General features: G+C 44.5%; 1 protein-coding gene across 1 annotated transcript in view; it reads right to left on the reverse strand.

Annotated features, from left to right (window-relative positions):
• Positions 1 to 18,700, reverse strand: part of Dcdc2 (doublecortin domain containing 2) — a 127,177-nt gene that overhangs the window by 81,046 nt on the left and 27,431 nt on the right. Inside the window, exons 4-5 of the mRNA XM_015494068.2 lie at positions 4,086 to 4,162; positions 3,856 to 3,987 (exon numbers count right to left, since the gene is read on the reverse strand). Of these exons, the coding sequence (XP_015349554.1) occupies positions 3,856 to 3,987; positions 4,086 to 4,162 (209 nt within the window). The remainder of the gene's footprint in view (positions 1 to 3,855; positions 3,988 to 4,085; positions 4,163 to 18,700) is intronic.

The raw sequence follows: 18,700 nt of genomic DNA on the forward strand, positions 1-18,700 counted from the left end.
CTTCCCCTCCTCCCCCCTCCTCCCTCCCCATTTTCTGTCTCTCTTGTGGAGTCTCCTAAGCGTGAGAGTGAACTTCACATCCTCTCAGAGCCGAAGGTTTCACAAAAAAACTTTCTCTACTGTAAAACTGCTGCTGTAAGCCAAAATTAATATGTTACTTATTAAAAGAACTGTGATAATCTTGGTAGGTGGTTTAAAGTTCCCAGATTTTTTTTTTTTAAGTAGAAAAAAGAAAACCAGACGACTAGAGAAGAAAGCAGGAAGACAATGCATTTTTTTTTTTGAAGGTTATAAAAAAGAGCTAGTGGCTGGGAGGATTTCAAGATAATCCTTTTTTTTTTTTAATTCTCAAACTTCTTGTATTACATTATAAGTTCAGTGGTTTTTGCGAAAACAAAACTTAAAAAAAAAATCCATCCACCTGTAAATGTGTTTACTGATTCTGTAAATGCCATTACCATGTGGAGCCATGAAGTTCACTAAAAAACAGCCACTGACACCCCTGAAATGCGTTTCTTTTTAGTTAGCACACAGACCCAGGTCTTCACCACATTGTGTCTCCTCCCTGCAAGTCTGGGTCAACACAACAGGATGCCTTCTTCCTGCCTTGACCTAGCCGGGGTTTCTGAGCAGCAACATTACTGACATTTTGGATCAGAGAGTTCTCTGTTGGAGAGGCAGGAGTTTGTCCTGTCCACTGTAAGACACTTCACAGCTCTTGGGCCTCTCCACGCAATGGACAGTAGCGGCCACTCCCATCCCCAGCCAAAAATGGCTCCAGATACTGCCAAGTGCCCCAGGGGCAAGATCCCACCTGGCTGAGAACCAGACATTCTTCTTCCATTTTCCTTCTTCAAAATAGTTAGGTCTGAGTCAGTGGTTAACTTTCATAGCTAGAAACTGAGAGCTGCTTAGCTGTGGACTGGAAATCTCCAGCCAAGGTGAGTAGCTTTCTCCGCGGGTGTATAAAGGGTACTGAACACCTTCCTGCCCATGAGGTTAGCCTTGATGTATGTGGCTTTTGTGAACCCGATTTCTTCCTTTGCTATAAAACATAAACAGGTAACCAAACCAATTTTTATGAGAGGCTATTGATACATGCATGGGCTCGTGCTTAGAAGGACTCTCTCATGTTCTGATAAGGGAGAGTGGGCTTGTCCCCAGGAAGCTGCAGCCCAGCCTCACTCACATCTGATGTTTCAGTGACAATTTAGTTTCCCTAAGTATTTAAGAGTTTGGGGGACATATATTTCCATGTATGAGTTTGTTCATATATATTTATATATATGTATGTATATGTATGTAGATGAGAGGGTACAGCTGGGTGTGAAATCATACATCATTATGTGCTTTATATTATTTATTGGGTGAGTTTACATTTGTAAAAGGCAAATATACACATATATGTACAGGCATTATACATCTCACTCCTGTCACCAAAATAAAATCCAAAAGGATCTAAGGATTAAATAAAAATAAAAGTACAAGATGAGGACATGAGAAATTATTTTTAAAATCTTAAAGAGTTAGGTTGGGCACAATGGCGAACTCTGTAATCCCAGCAGTTTGGGAGGCCGAGACAGGAGGATCATGAGTTCAAAGCCAGCCTCAGCACCTCAGCAACAGTGAGGCACTAAGTAACTCAGTGAGACCCTGTCTCTAATAAAATACAAAAATTTAGCTGGGAATGTGGCTCAGTGGTTGAGTGCCCCTGAGTTCAATCCCTGGTACAAAAAAAAAAAAAAAAATATCTCAGAGTCAGGACGATCCAAACTAGTCATAAAACTTAGTGATCACAAAGAAAGATTGAGAATTTGACTCTATCAAAATCAAGGCATTTATATGTAAAAAGAATATCAAGAAAATGAAAACTGGAAACATATTTAAAACTCACATGAGAAAGGGCTAATTTCCCTAATATGTGAAGTGTGCCTAAAATCGGTAAGATAAGTGTGCAAAGACCATGACCTAGCTCTCATTCGTAACGAGTGAGTGTGAGCCACTTGGAGAGACTTGGTAGTTAAAGACAAGCTCGGGGCAGGCCACCTGTCAGAGTCCTCCCTCCTGGCCCCACATGTCATGTTTGCTAAAGGAGAATGACACTGCTTACCTCAAGGTCACCAAGCTAATTAAGTTAAAAATGAAAGGCATTTGGAATAATGCCTGGCACACAAGAAACATCCAATAGATCTTGCTATGTATAAAATAAGTAAAAATCAAGAAACAATGAAATATTATTTTTACCCAACAAGACAAAAGACAAACATGTTCTGCTGATTTCACAGTATAGATAAAAGCATGAACTTCCTCTCCCCAGCTGCCTCTGGGTCTCTGGCAAGAGTGTAAATTGATGCAAACTTTTTGCAAGAAAACTGGTGGTGTCCATCAGAATTTAAAATGCATTTGCTACATGAAGCAGTAATTCAACCTCCAGACTGTAGTCTCCTGAAAAATTCTGCTTATGCACAAAGATGTGTATGTGTAAAAATGAATACTGGAAATGACCTAGACTTCTTTCCATCCAGATGACACCGCCAAAAGAAATCAGGACATGCCCACACACAAAATGGAATACTTTGCAGCCATGACAAATAATTAGATAGAGCTATTTGTGCTCATGAGAATAATCTCTAAGACTTGTTGTTACAGGAAAAAATCAAGGGTATGTATGTGCATATATTTATTTATAAGGTATGTATTTGTTCATGGCTATGTTTTTTAAGAACTAAAAGGTGTATATTCTTGAATACGCACAGAGTATTTCTGGAACGATGAAAAAAATACAGGGTGGGGGGAACAAGGTTCTGGGGAGCCTGGAGTGGGAGAAATACTTTTAATCTACACTCTGTTCTATTTGAAATTTTGCCAAGCATTATTTTCAATTCAAATGATTATACTTAAAATCTCAATGGCCAGGAAACAATAAACATTAATATATGTAAATATGGATACATTAACCTGCACATGCATTTAACTGAAAGACCCACTGTGCAATCATTTGAGAACTTGTTTTATAGTGAGTGTACATGCATTTGTGTGTGTGTGTGTGTGTGTGTGTGAGAGAGAGAGAGAGAGAGAGAGAGAGAGAGAGCGCACACAGGCATGAGGACTTAAAAGCAAAGGTGTATCCCATAACTCAACATGTTCAAGAGGCTAGCAGAGATGGGCTGAAGAGCACTCTTGGGAAACACTTGAATGGATTTCAAAAATATTTAAATGTGTGTGTACATATATGCTGTCTAAGTATTATTTTTCACTCTCCAACCGCAGGAAAATATATATGTAAGCCTCCATCAAGGGGTAATTTCATAGAATTTGCAACTTAAAACCCATGATTTTAAATGTTCAATTAAACTTTAGAGCCTAATAATGCTCTTGGTTTTTTAAGCTTAGATAGTTTTTTAACTATCCTCTGTGACCTGCTCCTCCTTTATCCCACTAACACTTCCTGATAACAATTTTTTTACCCCAGGCAAATAATTTGGACCATCAAATAACTATAAATATCTCCTAGGGGGAGGCAAGGACAGTCAATTAAGAGTTAAGAAGCTGACTCTCATCTCAAGCAGTTTTGGTGCTAGCCTGTTTACTCTCAACCAAAGGAACAAAAGTTCCACATATCGATGTGTTCTGGTGTGTGAGGAGTGTTCTGGTGTGCAAGGAATGCGTGTCGCCAGCCACGTGCCTTACTTCCTTCCCTAAAACAGCCCCACGGGGCCAGCACTGTTTCCTGTCCATGCCACACATGCACAAACCGAGGCACACATAGCCTAACTGGTGAGACCGTGACCCCAGAGCCTGCTGGGGACACCTTCCCCCCAAAGCCCAGGCCCTGGAGAAGACCCCGCGACTCACCTGTGGACAGCCCCGCTCCGGAGGGGTATTTTTTCTGTGGCCATTTGCAGCACGTGGTCCCACTGACTCAGGGCTTTCCTGGGGATGAGGAGGCGACAGGCTGGGCTTATGAGGTCCCCGTTGGCAATCAAGCTGTGGGAGGAGCCAACAGGTTCACACAGTCACATGGACAGAATTCAAAATCCCAAACCCAAAGGAAAATACAAAGCCAGTTTCAACTTGAGACTCACAAAATGGTGCAGGGCTCCTGCAGGGGTTTCCTAAAGCGGGCGGACACGTTGATCCTGCTGTGGGTCACTGGTTTGACCTTTAGGAGCAAAGAAACCCAGATCGCTCAGTTGTTTGAGATCAATAAAACCACCTATTTTGAATAACAGCTATTTTCTCCATCAAGAATGGCAAAAAATATTCTCTAAGTGTTCATGATTAACCAACTGAAGTGGAGATTAATCATAAATCAAAATATATACTTCTTAGAAGTTAAAAGGTTTATTACCCCCATTTAATTATTACTGTATATATGTATCAAAGGACCATAACATACCCTGTAAGAACATACAGATATTATGTCTCTATAAATAAGGGGATATGGCGCAGGTGGGAGAGGGCTTGCTTCACTTGCACAATTCCCAACACCACACTCACACACACACACAAAAAAATCAGTAAGTGAAATGGTGTCGGTTCAAAACTCAAACCTTCATTTTGGACCCAGCAGATTTAAGGTTTGATTTTGCCAGTTGGTGAGAGAATCACCCAGTAAACATAGGGCCAGAACATCAGTTCTGCTGGGCTCCAAGCTGTCTTGGGAAGTCCAGCTCACCAGCATGCTGAGTAGGTTGGCATAGTGAGCCGAGAGAGGCTCACGAGGCTCACCAAACCCTCACTTCTAGTCCCTGAGTAAAGAATGCAGGGCAGACAGATGACGGATGGATGGATGGATAGATAGATAGACAGGCAGACAGACAGGCTGGCTGACTATAAATTTTTCTTGGAGGTATTTCCAAAGTCAAAGATAGCAGAAGTGAGCTGACCATGCCCACCTTGCTGGAATAGGGTGAACCTGGACTCCTAGGTAGTCTTTGAATATGAACTGCACACTTTCCCCAATACATCACTCTGTCCCAGATATCATATTTAGATTGTATTTTGACACAGGTGACCATATAAAAATAAAATGCTTCATATAAACTTGATAAGTCTAAGTAAATAATTTAAGTTCACAAAACCCATGACACTTGCTAAGACAAAATCACAGAGGGTCAAGACTCAAGTTAAAACCTGTGTGAATTTGTTTGTGGAAAATAAACTCAATGGAATTAAAATGGTTGATGCATGGAATAATAAGATGAAACTGAGTCTGAAATTTTGAACTCCAGAACTAATTGCCCAAACTTTCCACATAAACCAGTTCAATGTCTCATGCCTCAATTTCTTGACCGGTAAAAGTAGGAGTCATTCTGCTAAACTAGCCCAAAGGGAGGCTCCGTGAACTAATTAGTGAAGTGGCAATGTCAGTCCCCAGGGCTGTTAAACCGAATGCTTCGGAGAATCCACCTGCCTCAAATCTCAGCACTCACCACCTCTTGACACCCTGAGCCAAGAGAACCAAACTCAGTCTTTGCACCTGAGAAAGGGACTGTGAAATGGGGACCATCACACAAACTTGGTGATCGCTGACCTCCTGTAAAAACTGATCACGCCATTTAAAGTATTTTCAATAACTTTTTAAAAATACGTGTCACGTTTTTATGACTGTGTGTTGTAAGACAGACTTAGGTGTTTAGAGAAATAAATGAACTCAAGTTAATTATCTGCAACATAGAGGCCAGCCTACACAAAAAGTTTTCAACTCTAATTTTCTTATGGTATCTATTTAAGAAAAAGTTGGTTCTCAAAATGATCATATTTAAAGAAACTTTGTTAGTACTTTACAAACACAGCATCAGAGAGGAAAACAAAATACTTCACAAATATTTAATCAATTTTCCCTACTTTATGATAAGTGAAAAGGGCCAAAAACCTTTATAGATACCAGAGTAGAGACAATTTATCTAGGAGTCAAAATGCCAGAAACAGTCAAACTATAGATCGTTCTAGAGAGATTGTTTTTAAATAATCATCCAATTTTTCAATATTGCTATTTTTAAATGGAAGCAAGAGTGGCTGAGATGTGTGATGCAGAGTGACCCGCAGGAGCCACCAAGAGTGCCCTGCGGTTGATGGTGTGCATCAAGCTGACCCTGGAAAGGGCCAGAGTCAGAAGACAGGTCCTGATGGGACTCTTCCCTGACCTTCACGGAGGGAAGCCACGTGTCAGGGGAAGACTCCTGACACAGCCTGGAAGGGACCTGGAAAGCAGAGGCTGATGACCACAGGTGACAACGATGGCCAGTGTCTTCAAAGGAGCAGTTGACTTACTGAGAAGAGCAGCCTCCTCTGGTTGGGAAGGAGATGGAGGGAGCCTGGCGCCCACCATAGCAGTCAAAATGGACACCGGTCTTTCAGATCCCACCGAAGAGCTCAGGATGCAAAGACGTCTGGATGCACAAGTTCCAGGCGGGGGACCCTTTCTAGGTGAGAAGACACCTACAGCTGCTTTCATCCCAGAGGACAGAGGCAGGGGAACGGACCTCCCACAGACCAGCAGGCCAGGTGGCACAGAGAGCTCCACACCGCGGACACTTTCTTCCCCGCAAGGACCTCCTCAGTGCACAGAAGGGTAACACGAGCTAGGAGCAGGGCCAAGGGCTGAGGGAGAAGTCCCAGGTGTGGGAGGCTGGTGGCCGGGCTGGACCACAGGATCTCCAGCTGGGCAAGCACCAAACATGTAGGCGAAAGGGGACTAGGACTCCTAGTCATCCCCATTTTGCCAGTGATGACCAAAGCCCTATCTCTAGCCCTATCTTTGTTCCCCAGGGGAACAAAGCCAGGCAGAGATGACCGCGATGTGGGAATCAGCCAGCAGGGATTTTAACAGTATTATAATATGTTGAAGAATTCAGTAGAGAAGGTGAAACAGATGAGAACACCAAATGAGAGACAGGGAATTTTAGTCCAGAAATTCAAACTCTGAGAAAGATGCCAATGGAAATCTATAACTAAAACAGAGAACATGGGAATGAAGACCATTTCGTGGCCTTAGCAGATCAGACACAATAGAACATGCGCAAGGGAAATACCTTTCTAAAAGGAGGTGAGATGAAGACACCTTTTAGAAATGAAAGCCAAAAGAACTGACTGTGAGCCGAGCCACACCCCAAGATGCTGTGGAGGAAGTTCCTCGGATGGCAGGGAAATAAGACGGAAGCCCAGACCAAGACAGAATAAAAGACACTGGAAAGAAATGTGCGAGTCACTTTGAAGACATTAGTCACATTTTTAAATTTTAAAGCAAAAATAATCACCATGATGCATGAAGTTGGTAATAAGGGAGCAAAATATTTAATGTGAATGAAGGTCAGAGTGAAGGTCAGTGGAGTCAAACTGCTGTAAAGTTCTGTATGGCCTGGGAGAGACTATTTGAATGTGAACTGAAGGTAAGGGCGCAAATGGAAAGCACAGGAGAGCTGTGGTCGCAGCTCCAGAGGCACCGCTAAAGGCCGCCAGAGACAAAGTGAGTCACATGTCAAGCGCGGGAAGGAACAAAATGAACATCAGATGCACAACAAGAAACAAATAGCACCATAGACACAAAATCCCACAGAGCCTGGAACTGGCCACACCAACTGAAAACTCCCATTTAGGACAGAAACGGTCAGAATGGAGGAAGACGCAAGATCCTGCTCCATACTATTTACCAGATGCGCTTTAAATGCAAGGGCATGAGTAGATTGAAAGTAGAGGTGTGGTAGGAGACACCCTGAGCAGATTTTAATCAGGGAAGTCACATGTTCTCAGTCAATGCAAAATTACGAGATACACACACACACATATAAAGTATCTGTTTCAACAATTAATTTCATAGTAGATGTATATTAAATGCATTTTTTAGATCTGGATATTTCATAAAGAATAATATATCCGACACAATATCTGAGGTGTTCAATATCTTTTCATGGTATTGTGCTCTTTTGGACTTGAGAAAATTAAGCTCCAGAAAATTAAATACACCTAAACCAGAACAGTACAGTTTCCAACTATCTGGGGTATAAGATCTTTCATGGCTCTGAGGAGAAAACAGAGAATGTGCCGCTGGGGACTCCCCACAATTCAGCCACAGGTTGTCTCTGGCCCCATTCTTCTGTGACCCTTATTTCTGTGCCTCCACCAGCCACCAAAGGCTGATCCTGCCCCAGAATATGCACCCCCCACCTGTTCCTCTGTTTAACCTGAACACTGTCCTGCCAAATTAACCAAGTCTGGAGTCAGGTACTATCATCCCCATTTTTCCAGTGATGACCAAAGCCCTATCTCTAGTCCAGACCTTTCTCCTGACACCAAAACACTGCGCCCAGCTGGATGAGTCTGACCTCCTACATTAAAACACAGACTTTTTTAAAGCCTGTTTGTACTTATATATTCTTTAATTCAGCAGAGTTGCCATAGCATGAGAAATTTATTTTACATTACTCATCATTCATAAATCATTGGCACTTGTTTCAAAGCAGTTGCAAGAGAATGTTCCACAGGACACATCATTCCCAACATCCAGGCAGACTTCTGTCTGAATCTCTCATGCAACATTTTTCATAAATATAACCTATTCCCCTTATGGTATCAATATTTATGTGGGCTGCATTTTTCCTTTATTTTCTTAGTAAACTGCTTCTTCTAAACCCAAAGTTTCATCCACGGTGCTTTGGACATAAAATACTTAAGTCAGACAATAATTGGAACCGATTTTTGAGCAAATATCATGCTCAGAACTGATCCAAACACTTTCCATATGTTACCTTTACTTTTCCCAATATCCCTATAAAATAGTTATTTTCAAATAAGTTTACAATTAGAATCATAAAATTTATAAAAATTCCATTTATATTCAAAACAACCTTATGAGGTTAGCATTATCCCAACTGCATAAAGGAGAAAGATGCCTCTTGGCCCTGCAAGGTCCCACAGTGAGCAAAGCAGCAGTCAATAGACCCACTTGAGATCCTCAGTCCAGGCTCCCTCCACACATAGGCAGCCCACTAATGGTGCTCAAGACCCCACCCGGCCACAGGCAGAAACAATAGGTGCATACTGTGTTCATTTAAATAAGCTCTTTCTTGAGCTATATGTAACTGACTGTATGTAAATATAGTGCACACATGTGAGCGCGTGCACACACACACAGCCAAGGCAGACCACGATGAAGTTTACTGACTTCATTCATGGGTCCCCATGTCTTCTCAAATCCAAGTCCCCTTGAGTTCCCCCCCTTTACCTACTACCTGCCATATATTCTTTACCTGATCTTATTATAAATGCTGAATAACCCCAATGGGGGTTGAAGATTGTAATTTATTACCCCCAAGAAAACTTCTACAAATTGCAGATTCCAGGCGTGGTGCCAAAAGCAGGCCATGAGAATAGTTTCATCAGTATTTTTCTGCAGTGATGGTTTTTTTCAAAATTCCAGCCACTTCAGAAGGAAGCTTGTTATAGAACGTGTCTCTGGCAATAATGAACAGGCTGCTTAGAACACTCCCAGAAGGGTCCAATTAGTCTCCATGAGCTGATGAAACTCCTCATCTCTGCCTGGGTCCTGTACAGGTCTCCGTGTTGTCCAGGTGTTAACTCCCAGGAGAAGGGCAAAGTTTATCTGTCAAGGTGGGTCAGCTTCTGCCATTCAGAGGGTTATTCTCTGCCAATTACGGACACTACAGCACCAGTTCACAGGGTTGCTGTTTGAATTGTTGTCTAAGTGACTGCCTCCTTTCATTGAAGCAGGAAAATGATTTAAAACAAATGAACAAGCAATGCAAGGTAACAGATTCAAAACAATGCAAGGTAACAGATTTTTTTTACCTTAAAAGTGACCCCAAAGATCAGATCCCCATCACAAGTAACCTTCCTTGGAAAACTCCAAAGTGTGAATATTCCCTAAATAGACATTCATGTTGCTAAGTCCTCAAAGCCAAGTTCTGATCCATTAAATTACAAACTTCAAAGGATTGACATTATAGTTCACGTTCCTCCTCAATCACAATCTGCGCATCATTTTCAAAGTTCAGAGAGTCCTGAGCATTCTGAAGATACAATGTTAAACCTCAAGTTCATGAACTTTATTCTAGAATTTACTATGATTTGCAAAGGTCATTTATCTCACAGGAAAGCCAAACAGTCCCCAAGTCCTGGTCAGGGCATTCACAAGTCACCGTTTCCCCAATGCCACGCGGAAGAGAAGAACGCAACCCCCAGAAGGTTAAAAAATAACCCATTAACCCGGGAGGGCTCTGGGGAGTTGAACTGCCACCAACCAAGCGGGGCCGGGCGGTGCTGAGGGCCGGTCACTGTGTTCCCTCCTAACCTGCCGCACCACGCTCACTTCTTCACGTTGCCACGTTTTGTTTTGTTTTCCCAAAGTGGATTTTGGTTTCCAGACCTCTCCAGTGAGTGGAATTTGCACTAAACACAGGGCCATGGAGGGGCACACACATCAATGGGGATGAGAGGCGGTGACGCTGGGGGTGGGCCGCGGGGGGCAGCTCCACCTGCGGAGTGAGTGAGTCACCCGGCCGGCCGGGAGGCCGCTGAAGAAGGTGCCAGCTGGACAGGATCCCCAGCTGGACAGGATCCCCAGTGGGTCTCCCATTAATGCTAGGGAAGCTGTTAACCCACCAGACCCGGGAAGGGAAGCTCCGTTTGTGGGGAATACTGGGTTATCACCTCTGATGCCCTGGCTTGGAGGGCGCACTGTGCAAGAGCGTGCATGGCCCACTCTCGTTGGGCCTGGGGGGACAAGAGTGGCCAGAGAGGAGTGAAGTATGAGTGAAGCTACACGGTGACTCAGGGCCCTGGCTCCAAGCTTGCCCCAGAGTCCTCTTGACCTGGGTGGCTCTGGGTGCTCAGGAACAGGATGCAGCTGCAGCGCTGCCTTCTGAGGCTCTCTAAATGCCCTTCAGGTCTCACAGTCTCCAAAAACATACTAAAGTATAGCTAAATGCAAGTTACTTTGGACAAAAGTAGGACTTTTTTATTTAAAAAAGAAAAACTTGGAATGGAATCACCATTTGACCCAGATATCCCATTCCTCGGCTCATACCCAAAGGACCTAAAATCAGCATACTGTAGTGACAGCCACATCAATGTTTATAGCAGCTCAATTCACAATAGCTAAACTATGGAACTAACCTAGATGCCCTTCAACATGAATAGATAAAGAAACTGTGATACATACACACAATGGAATATTACTCAGCCTTAAAGAAGAATGAAATTATGGCCTGAAGACCAGGAACATTCCAGAACATGATTATGTTATAGACTGTTCACAAATAAATCTATGAAGCCTCTAACTCACATTGGTCTGAATGGGTTTCAAGATATGAAAATATGTCTAGTCCTAGAACAAAACTCAAAACCGATGTGTGTTAGTGCTTCAGATAGATAGATAGATAGATATAGAGATTAGATTTTTTTGGAATAGGACCAAAGGTTAAATTTAAGAATCTAAGCATGTTGCTGGCTGCAGTTGTGCATGCCTGTTATTCCAACTCAAGAGGCTGTGGCAGGCTGGCCTTTGGCAACTTAGAGAGACGCTGTCTCAAAAAGTAAAAAGGGATGGGGATGGAGCTCAGTGGTAGAGTCCCCTGGGTTCGATCCCCAGAGTACCACCAGAAAAGAAAAAAACTTTCCCATTCAAATTACTCCAACCTCAGTAGGTAATGTCTCTCTCCCCATTTTTGCATAATGACTATATTTGACTGATAGAAATAACAAGGAAGGACACTTTGATTTTCAGAAATGAACTTTCAGGATGGAAAACGATCCATGCTGATCCATGTTTCTTTATAACAAGCCCCATGAGTAGTCCCACATAATCCATGCTTCGGTAGCTTCTGAATGAAGCTTTTATGCCCAAAGGAATCTTCCAGAAAGCAAGCCTCCACAGCACCTCCAGTTTGTATCACAGTGGCTGAGGACACTCGGGAAGCACCCAGTAAGGAGAAGAGAGAAAACTTCCACGCACAGCGCGCTCTTCCAAAGCAAGAGAGAGGCTCTCAGAGGCACCCCAAGTTCTGAAATCCGAAGCTACTTGCAGTGAAATCCTGCCTACATCTCGTAGCCATCCACTCCCATCCTAGAGGGTGCGTTCACTCGGTGACATCTGTCGTTCACCTCCCGTGAGTCAGCACTGGACCAGGTGTTGGGAGTTCGTGACAGAATAAAAAGCAGTCGCAACCCCTGCCTCACTGAAGCCGAAGAATAACAGAGGGGCTCGGAGACAGATGGAAGGTAAGAAATCCAACCAAGAAACACCTAGTCACAGATGGTGAAAAGTGCTCTAAAGAAAATAAGCCGTCCTGAGACACGGCAGAGATGGAGCAAGTCCCTGAAGAGGGAGCCCTCCCTCGGCGGGTCTCGGCCACAGGGGAGGCTGGCACTGCAGGACTGGGACAGAGGAGGAGAGGAGCCGGCACTGGAGGCTCCCCTGGGGCCCCAGGCTCGGGGAGAAGGTCACATGTCAACAGGGGTACTGTGAGGCTCCCCTGCGGAGTTCAGCACCCACGGCTCTGGCTGCACTGGAGACAAGGTGGACACAGCAGAGCTGGAAGTTACCCGAGTGAGAGATGGCCTGGCTCTTCCTAGGGGATGGCCAAGGAGACTGGTTGGTGTTCCAGGTAGGAACTGGAGGGACCTCATTCTATTTTATGGAGTAGAGGAAAGCCCAATCCATGAATCAGATCTGTGACTAAATGAGCTACGATTTTGTCTTTTCACAAAGCAACACGTGACTTTTGGAACTGCGTAGCTGAGAGGGAGGGAGGGAGAAGAGCGATACCTGACTCAAAGCACCTTTTTGTACAACTTACAACTTTTTGAACCATGAGAAATATCAGCCAGGATGCAGGAGAAACACAAATCCAAGCACCCACGGTGTGGAAAATGAACATATAAATAAAAACATCTTTGTCATACTAAGTTAGAGCCCAGAGGCCAGGGGAGAAGATGCTCAGGTCACAAGGGACTGTGGCAAGAACTGCCCTGCTGGGCCACAACAGGAAAGGGCCAGCCGTCAGAGGAACCCGTGGAACCAGGGCTCCTTGGAGAAACTCTGAATCCAGGGAAAAAAAAGGAAAAACGAACCCGTGATATCTTCTGGTTCCAGGAGGTGATGTCGTGCTCAAGAAATGGCCCGGCCACAGCAAAGTGACCAGACACCACGCTGGAGAAGTTTCCAATGGCCAAGCGGGGCAAATTCCAGCAGCCAAGGGAGTCGTGATACGCTAGGGCTTTAACGGTAAGATAGAGACCCACGGTCCATGCCAGTATACACAGGGAAGAAACCTCTGTCCCGCAGGAGAATTCCAGCCAACGGCACCCGTAGGAGGAGACAGGAAATCATCCCAGACAAGCACCGTTGTCGCAGCAGCGGCAGACAAGAGCCAGGATACACTGAACTCTGAGTGAGACCCTGAAGAAAGAGAACTCTCGTGTGTTTGCAGTCTCAAGGTGTCCCCCTGTGACATCCGCATTCAGTTGGCCAAAAGTAACTTCACAGAGAAGAGAGCCAGCGAGACCATCCTGACCAAGTGATTAAAGTGAACAGCAGCAGTAACACTGCATGTCTTCATCAGGTCCAGTAAAGACAATCAAATGCTGAATAAGCTGGGCAGGTGGCACACGCCTGCGATGCCAGCTTCCCAGGGGGCTGAGGCAGGAAGACTTCAAGTTCAAAGCCAGCCTGGGCAATTTAGTGAGGCCCTGGGTCAAAATAAAAAATGAAAAGGACTGAGGGTGTAGCTCACGGGTAAGACACCCCTGAGTTCAGTCCCCAGGACCAAATAAATCAATAAGAGGCTTAATCCTGCTGAAAATACCAGATTTCCCTTCTGTTTTTTTCTGAGCATTGACTTTAGACAACTGGAAATGTGATAGTTTCTCTCTCTTTGGAACATATATAACCATTTGGAACACTAGGTAAGCCTTTGTCACCCTTATGTCACCCTTATATCCTCAAGGACCTGGGAGCCATTGCCCTGGAGTGTAAACCAGGGGTGACAGTACCTCTGTGTGCTACGTGGAGCTAGACAGGAGCAGTGGGCCACAAGTTCAAGACAACTTTTAGTGCAGAACAGATGGGTTAATCAACAGCCCTGCCTCCGTGGTGTCCCAAGGTCAGACAAGACAGCTACTCAGGAGCCGTGCCTGGTCTCAGCCCTATAATCTCTCCCTCCCACAACAGGAGGAAGAGAGATCAATGCAGGGAGGATGGTGGTATGTTTGCTCAGAAAGGCCCGATTGCCAGGACATGTTAAGCAAGACCCTCCATAAATGCCAGAGACCAGAGTTTCCCAGCCTAGGAAAGCAGGAAGATCAAGGCCAGAGTCCACCCACTGTAAATTCTGTCAAACCAGTTCCTATTAGGACCTGCCAGCCAGGCCAGGATGACCAGGAGCTGCCCTGGGAGGTGGGCTAATGTATTCCATCAGTCCCTAGCCAGAGGTGACGCTTGGGCAGGACCTGATCACCATCTCCCTCTTACCCCAATAGAAGCTGGGACCCAGGAGGTGGGTGGCACTCTCCTCCTGAGAGGACCCACTCTCTCCCTTAAGAGTGCCCCCCGTTTTTCTCTCCCAGCAAACTTTACTATGCTTCTACTCAGTCTCATGTCTTGTTTGAAATTCTCTCGTTCGAGAGCACAAGAGCTGAGCACGCTACTCCATCTCGGTCAGGATCTTATCTCTCGTCCATCGATCTGAGGACAGTGGGACCCTGGTGTTGATGGTGCCAAGTTTGGGAGGGCCACTCACTGCAAGGTGCAAAAGCGTCTATCATGAAGACAGAGAAGTTTGCTGCTCTCTGGATGAGGCCAGTTAGCCACACCGATGGGCACCTCAGTCCCAAGGTGAGACCAGGCCAACTGTGTCACCAATGGGCTGTCGGGACTCTTACTTGAAGACTGGTCATTGATCACCCTGAAAACATGTCTCCAGTGGGTTGTATCTGTTGGCTATATAAAAAGTTGAGACTTATTTGTCTTCATGATCCCTTAGCATTGTTCCGGTTTAATGCTATTTGATGTTTTCTTTCTCTACCACCTTTGTGGAAAATACTTCTTGTTCTTAATTATATTTCCCCAACAGTGCCTTCTGATATGAGGCAATGATGCAGGCACAACATCATTTGCTGGCATTCTTGTCCCCAAAACGAATCACTTCAACCAAATCACAAGGAAACATCATGCAAAGGCAAACGGAAGGACATTTTACAAAACAGTTAACCTTCAAAACTTGTCAAAGTCATGAAGGACTGAGAAATGGGCGAGTAGAAACTAAGGAGACATGAAACATGAAATGCAGGATCATTGGTGACAAAGTTAGCAAACTTCTAATAAGGAATGGAGATTCGGACACTGTAGTAAGTTCAATTTCCTAGTTCCAACAACTACACTATGGTTATATGATACGTTAGAGGAATCTGAGTGATGTAAGGTACTGAGTGGCAATTTTTTTCTAAAATTATTGCAAAATCAAAGTTCAAACAAATGTAATGTTTCATACTGTTACATGAAAATAAAGATCTACTACCTAAGAGACGGCCTCCCCCATCTTCACCTCTCTTGGCCTGTCTTCTCCCAGTAACCAAGCACAGCTTTACATTTAAAGTGTAATAGAACTATCTCCTGAGACAACCAAGGATAGTCTCCATTTGTAGCTAGACCACATGTGAGCATTCTGTCCTGTGATTGCATTGGGGGGTTTTGTTTCATTTCAAAGAAACTTGACCCTCTATTACTTTGTCAGACCAAAAGACAAGTTGGAAACAAACAAAAATCCTGAAGCTCAATGTACCCTAAATTAATTATTTCTTGCACCACTAGAACAGAGGAGAAAGCACAATTACCTCCTGAAGATCAGTCATGGGTTTCCTTGCTAATGTGCGGAGGTAGGGGGTCTTTTTTCACATACCAAGCTTATTAGCTCAGAACAATAAGAAACAATGGCTTGTTGTTACCCAGTGAACCTAGTTTAATTGGGAAAATATTTGCATTCCCTAAGGGTAGTACTAGGTCAAAACCTCACTTCCACATCAAAACTGCACCATTCAAGGGGTCAAAGCACATGATGTAGATAAAGAAGAATGTTCAAGGTTCAGTGAGCTTTTTTCCCTCAATTAAAAGAGCAAGAAACCATCAAAAAGTAGTGGTTCATGACTGTCAGTGGCCTAGCCCGCTCCTTAAGTACTTAGCCCTCATGAGCAGACCCACAGCCCATCGGACTGAAGCACCTTCACCTGAGAGCAGGAAATGACTGGGATATGACTGTTCAAAGAAAACACAGAAATAAAACTTGTATTTGGTCCATGAAGAACTGCAAGAAAACATCAGGTATGACATTGGGTGTCTGACTTGTCAATTAAAAAACAAAATCAAGGACTATTCCCTCTTTGTCCCTCCTCCTCCTCCCCCTCTTTTTTCATCCTTCTCTACCTGAATAGCTTGGGTGGGATGGTTCATTAAAGAGCAATAACACTATGATATCTAAAATATTTCAACTACATAAAAAACAACATAGGAGGTAGAAGAAAGTATTTCACATCAAATTAATTAAGTTTTGTTCTTATTCCCAGTATGCCCATCTCGGTAAAGCCTTGGAATCAGGGGGTCTCCAAAGGGAATATCACCTCGGAATAATCCAAAACCAGAATCTCCTAAACCCTGGGAAATTCAAGCTTAAGCACCCCACTTAGGACTGTGGGGAGCCAAGTGCCCACTTCCTTACATTTTGCCCCAGTTCTTTCAAATACAGGCCCTCTCTTGCAAGTCACCATCTTGAATCACTCCATGGGCAGCTTTCACATTCCAGCAAAACAGCACATCCAAAGGATTTTCTTATCATCCTGGCATAAGAAATCAGCACGGATTGTAATTGATTAAGCTTGATGGCGAAAATTCAAGTGACTTCAAGCCATCCACTCTGGAAGAATGACTTAGATCTTCGCTCCCATCCTTGAAGACAGCCAGGGTTTCGTCTTCTATTCTGAGATACTTCATGTTCCTCGTTACCCGAGAACTTTACGTGGGAGGCATGGTATTGAAACCAAAGGGAAGGACCCCTCACTCCTCAAGAGGAATTTTTGTTTTTCTTTCCTCCATCTTTAACAGCTGCAGCTGCCCCAGATTTCTTGAGCTGGCCATGGATACATCAGACACCCCACAATGGTCCTGGGGGACTTGGGCTTTGGCTGTGGCAAGATGGGTCTCCATCCCAGAAGACTCTGCCCGTATTCTCTTTAGATGACTCCACCCCTCTGTGACGGATTTACCCGTCCCCATCCTGGTCTGCCAGGAGCCGTAACCTTACCCATAACCAAGGAGAAAGTCTAGTTAGCTGGTAGGACATTGTGCAAGGGTGAGTCTGCCTTTTTTGACCTGTAGAAGCAGCCTTCCTCTCACCCTCATCTGGTCAGTCCTGGTTCTGCTTTCCCAGAAAGCCTCTTCCAGAGGTTTTATCCTGCCTACGCGTGGTTTCTACCTTGAATGGATGAGGCTGAGCTGAGCCTAAGAGCTGGTAACGACACCGAGGCTGCTGCTACTGAAAGTGGCCAGGAGTGGGGCCATGACACCGAGGACAGCCAGCAGCCAGAGAGCAAGGGGCAGTCCCAAGAGGGTCCAGACAACTCCTGTGGCTCTGGCTCTGGCTGCCAGGGAGCACCAAGGAGAGCTGCTGACCCTGGGAACGGAGAGCCGCCAGACCCAGGCTCAGAGCTGCTAACACCAAGGGAGCTGCTCACGGCCTACGGGTGATTTCTCAGAACTGAGCAAAAGGGCCCTCGGCAGAGGGGTAACAGTAGCCCCATTTCTCTGCCATTGTTCCTCAAAAGTAGATCAAAGATCTCAGGGACATTAGCACCATATTCTTAGTCCAGAAGTTCTCAACAAAAGTCTCATAAAATCTGTAATTTAAAGGTACATTTAGCAGGTAGAGTGAGGTTCTGTTATTCTTTTCTAATAAAATAGAATCAAGGAGCCTGTTATCACTCGGTCTCTATTGTCACTCTCATATCTCAACCTATAGCAAGGCTTATTCCTTAGTATGACATCAAGGCATGTTTCCAAAACCAAGTATCACGCATGTAAATGGAAATCAGGCACATTTACTTTACAGTGTCTCTGGTTTCCAAATAAAACTAAGAGGACCGAAATTGCTCTTCCGTTTCACAAGCTCCTATTTTTTCACCCATGTATCCACTTGCCATGCTGCCGGCCTCCCTCGCCCATTCCCATGTGCAAGCCCAGACCACAGACTGAATTTTTTCTATTGCCATCATATTTGGAAATGCCGCAGTCTGGCTGGGCACAAAATCACCGGGAGGTCACAAGCCACTTGTAAGTTCAAACAGGAACTACTTTATTGCCCGAACCCCACGGGAACACACCCGGAACGCAACCGAAACTCCGCGAGAACCAACAGGAACTCAAGGGGAACTCCGCGAGAACTCAACGGGAACTCAAAAGTAGCGGGCACCCGCGGTAGCAGGAGCCGCCTTATTGCCTGACAGCAGAGGTTTATATACACAGCTGAATACACAGCTTGTTTCAATTTAGCATCATTCAGTTACAGCAATCAGTCATTATCTTAATAATGATACACAGCTTAACTCAATTATCATCATCTTAATGGCTCGCTGGCGTTACTTCTCAACCACTCCTTCTGGCAAAATGCCAGGCGCCATCTTGACTTGGTTGTGG

The sequence above is a fragment of the Marmota marmota genome, unplaced genomic scaffold (assembly GCF_001458135.2).
Source record: "Marmota marmota marmota unplaced genomic scaffold, marMar, whole genome shotgun sequence".
NCBI lineage: Eukaryota > Metazoa > Chordata > Mammalia > Rodentia > Sciuridae > Marmota > Marmota marmota.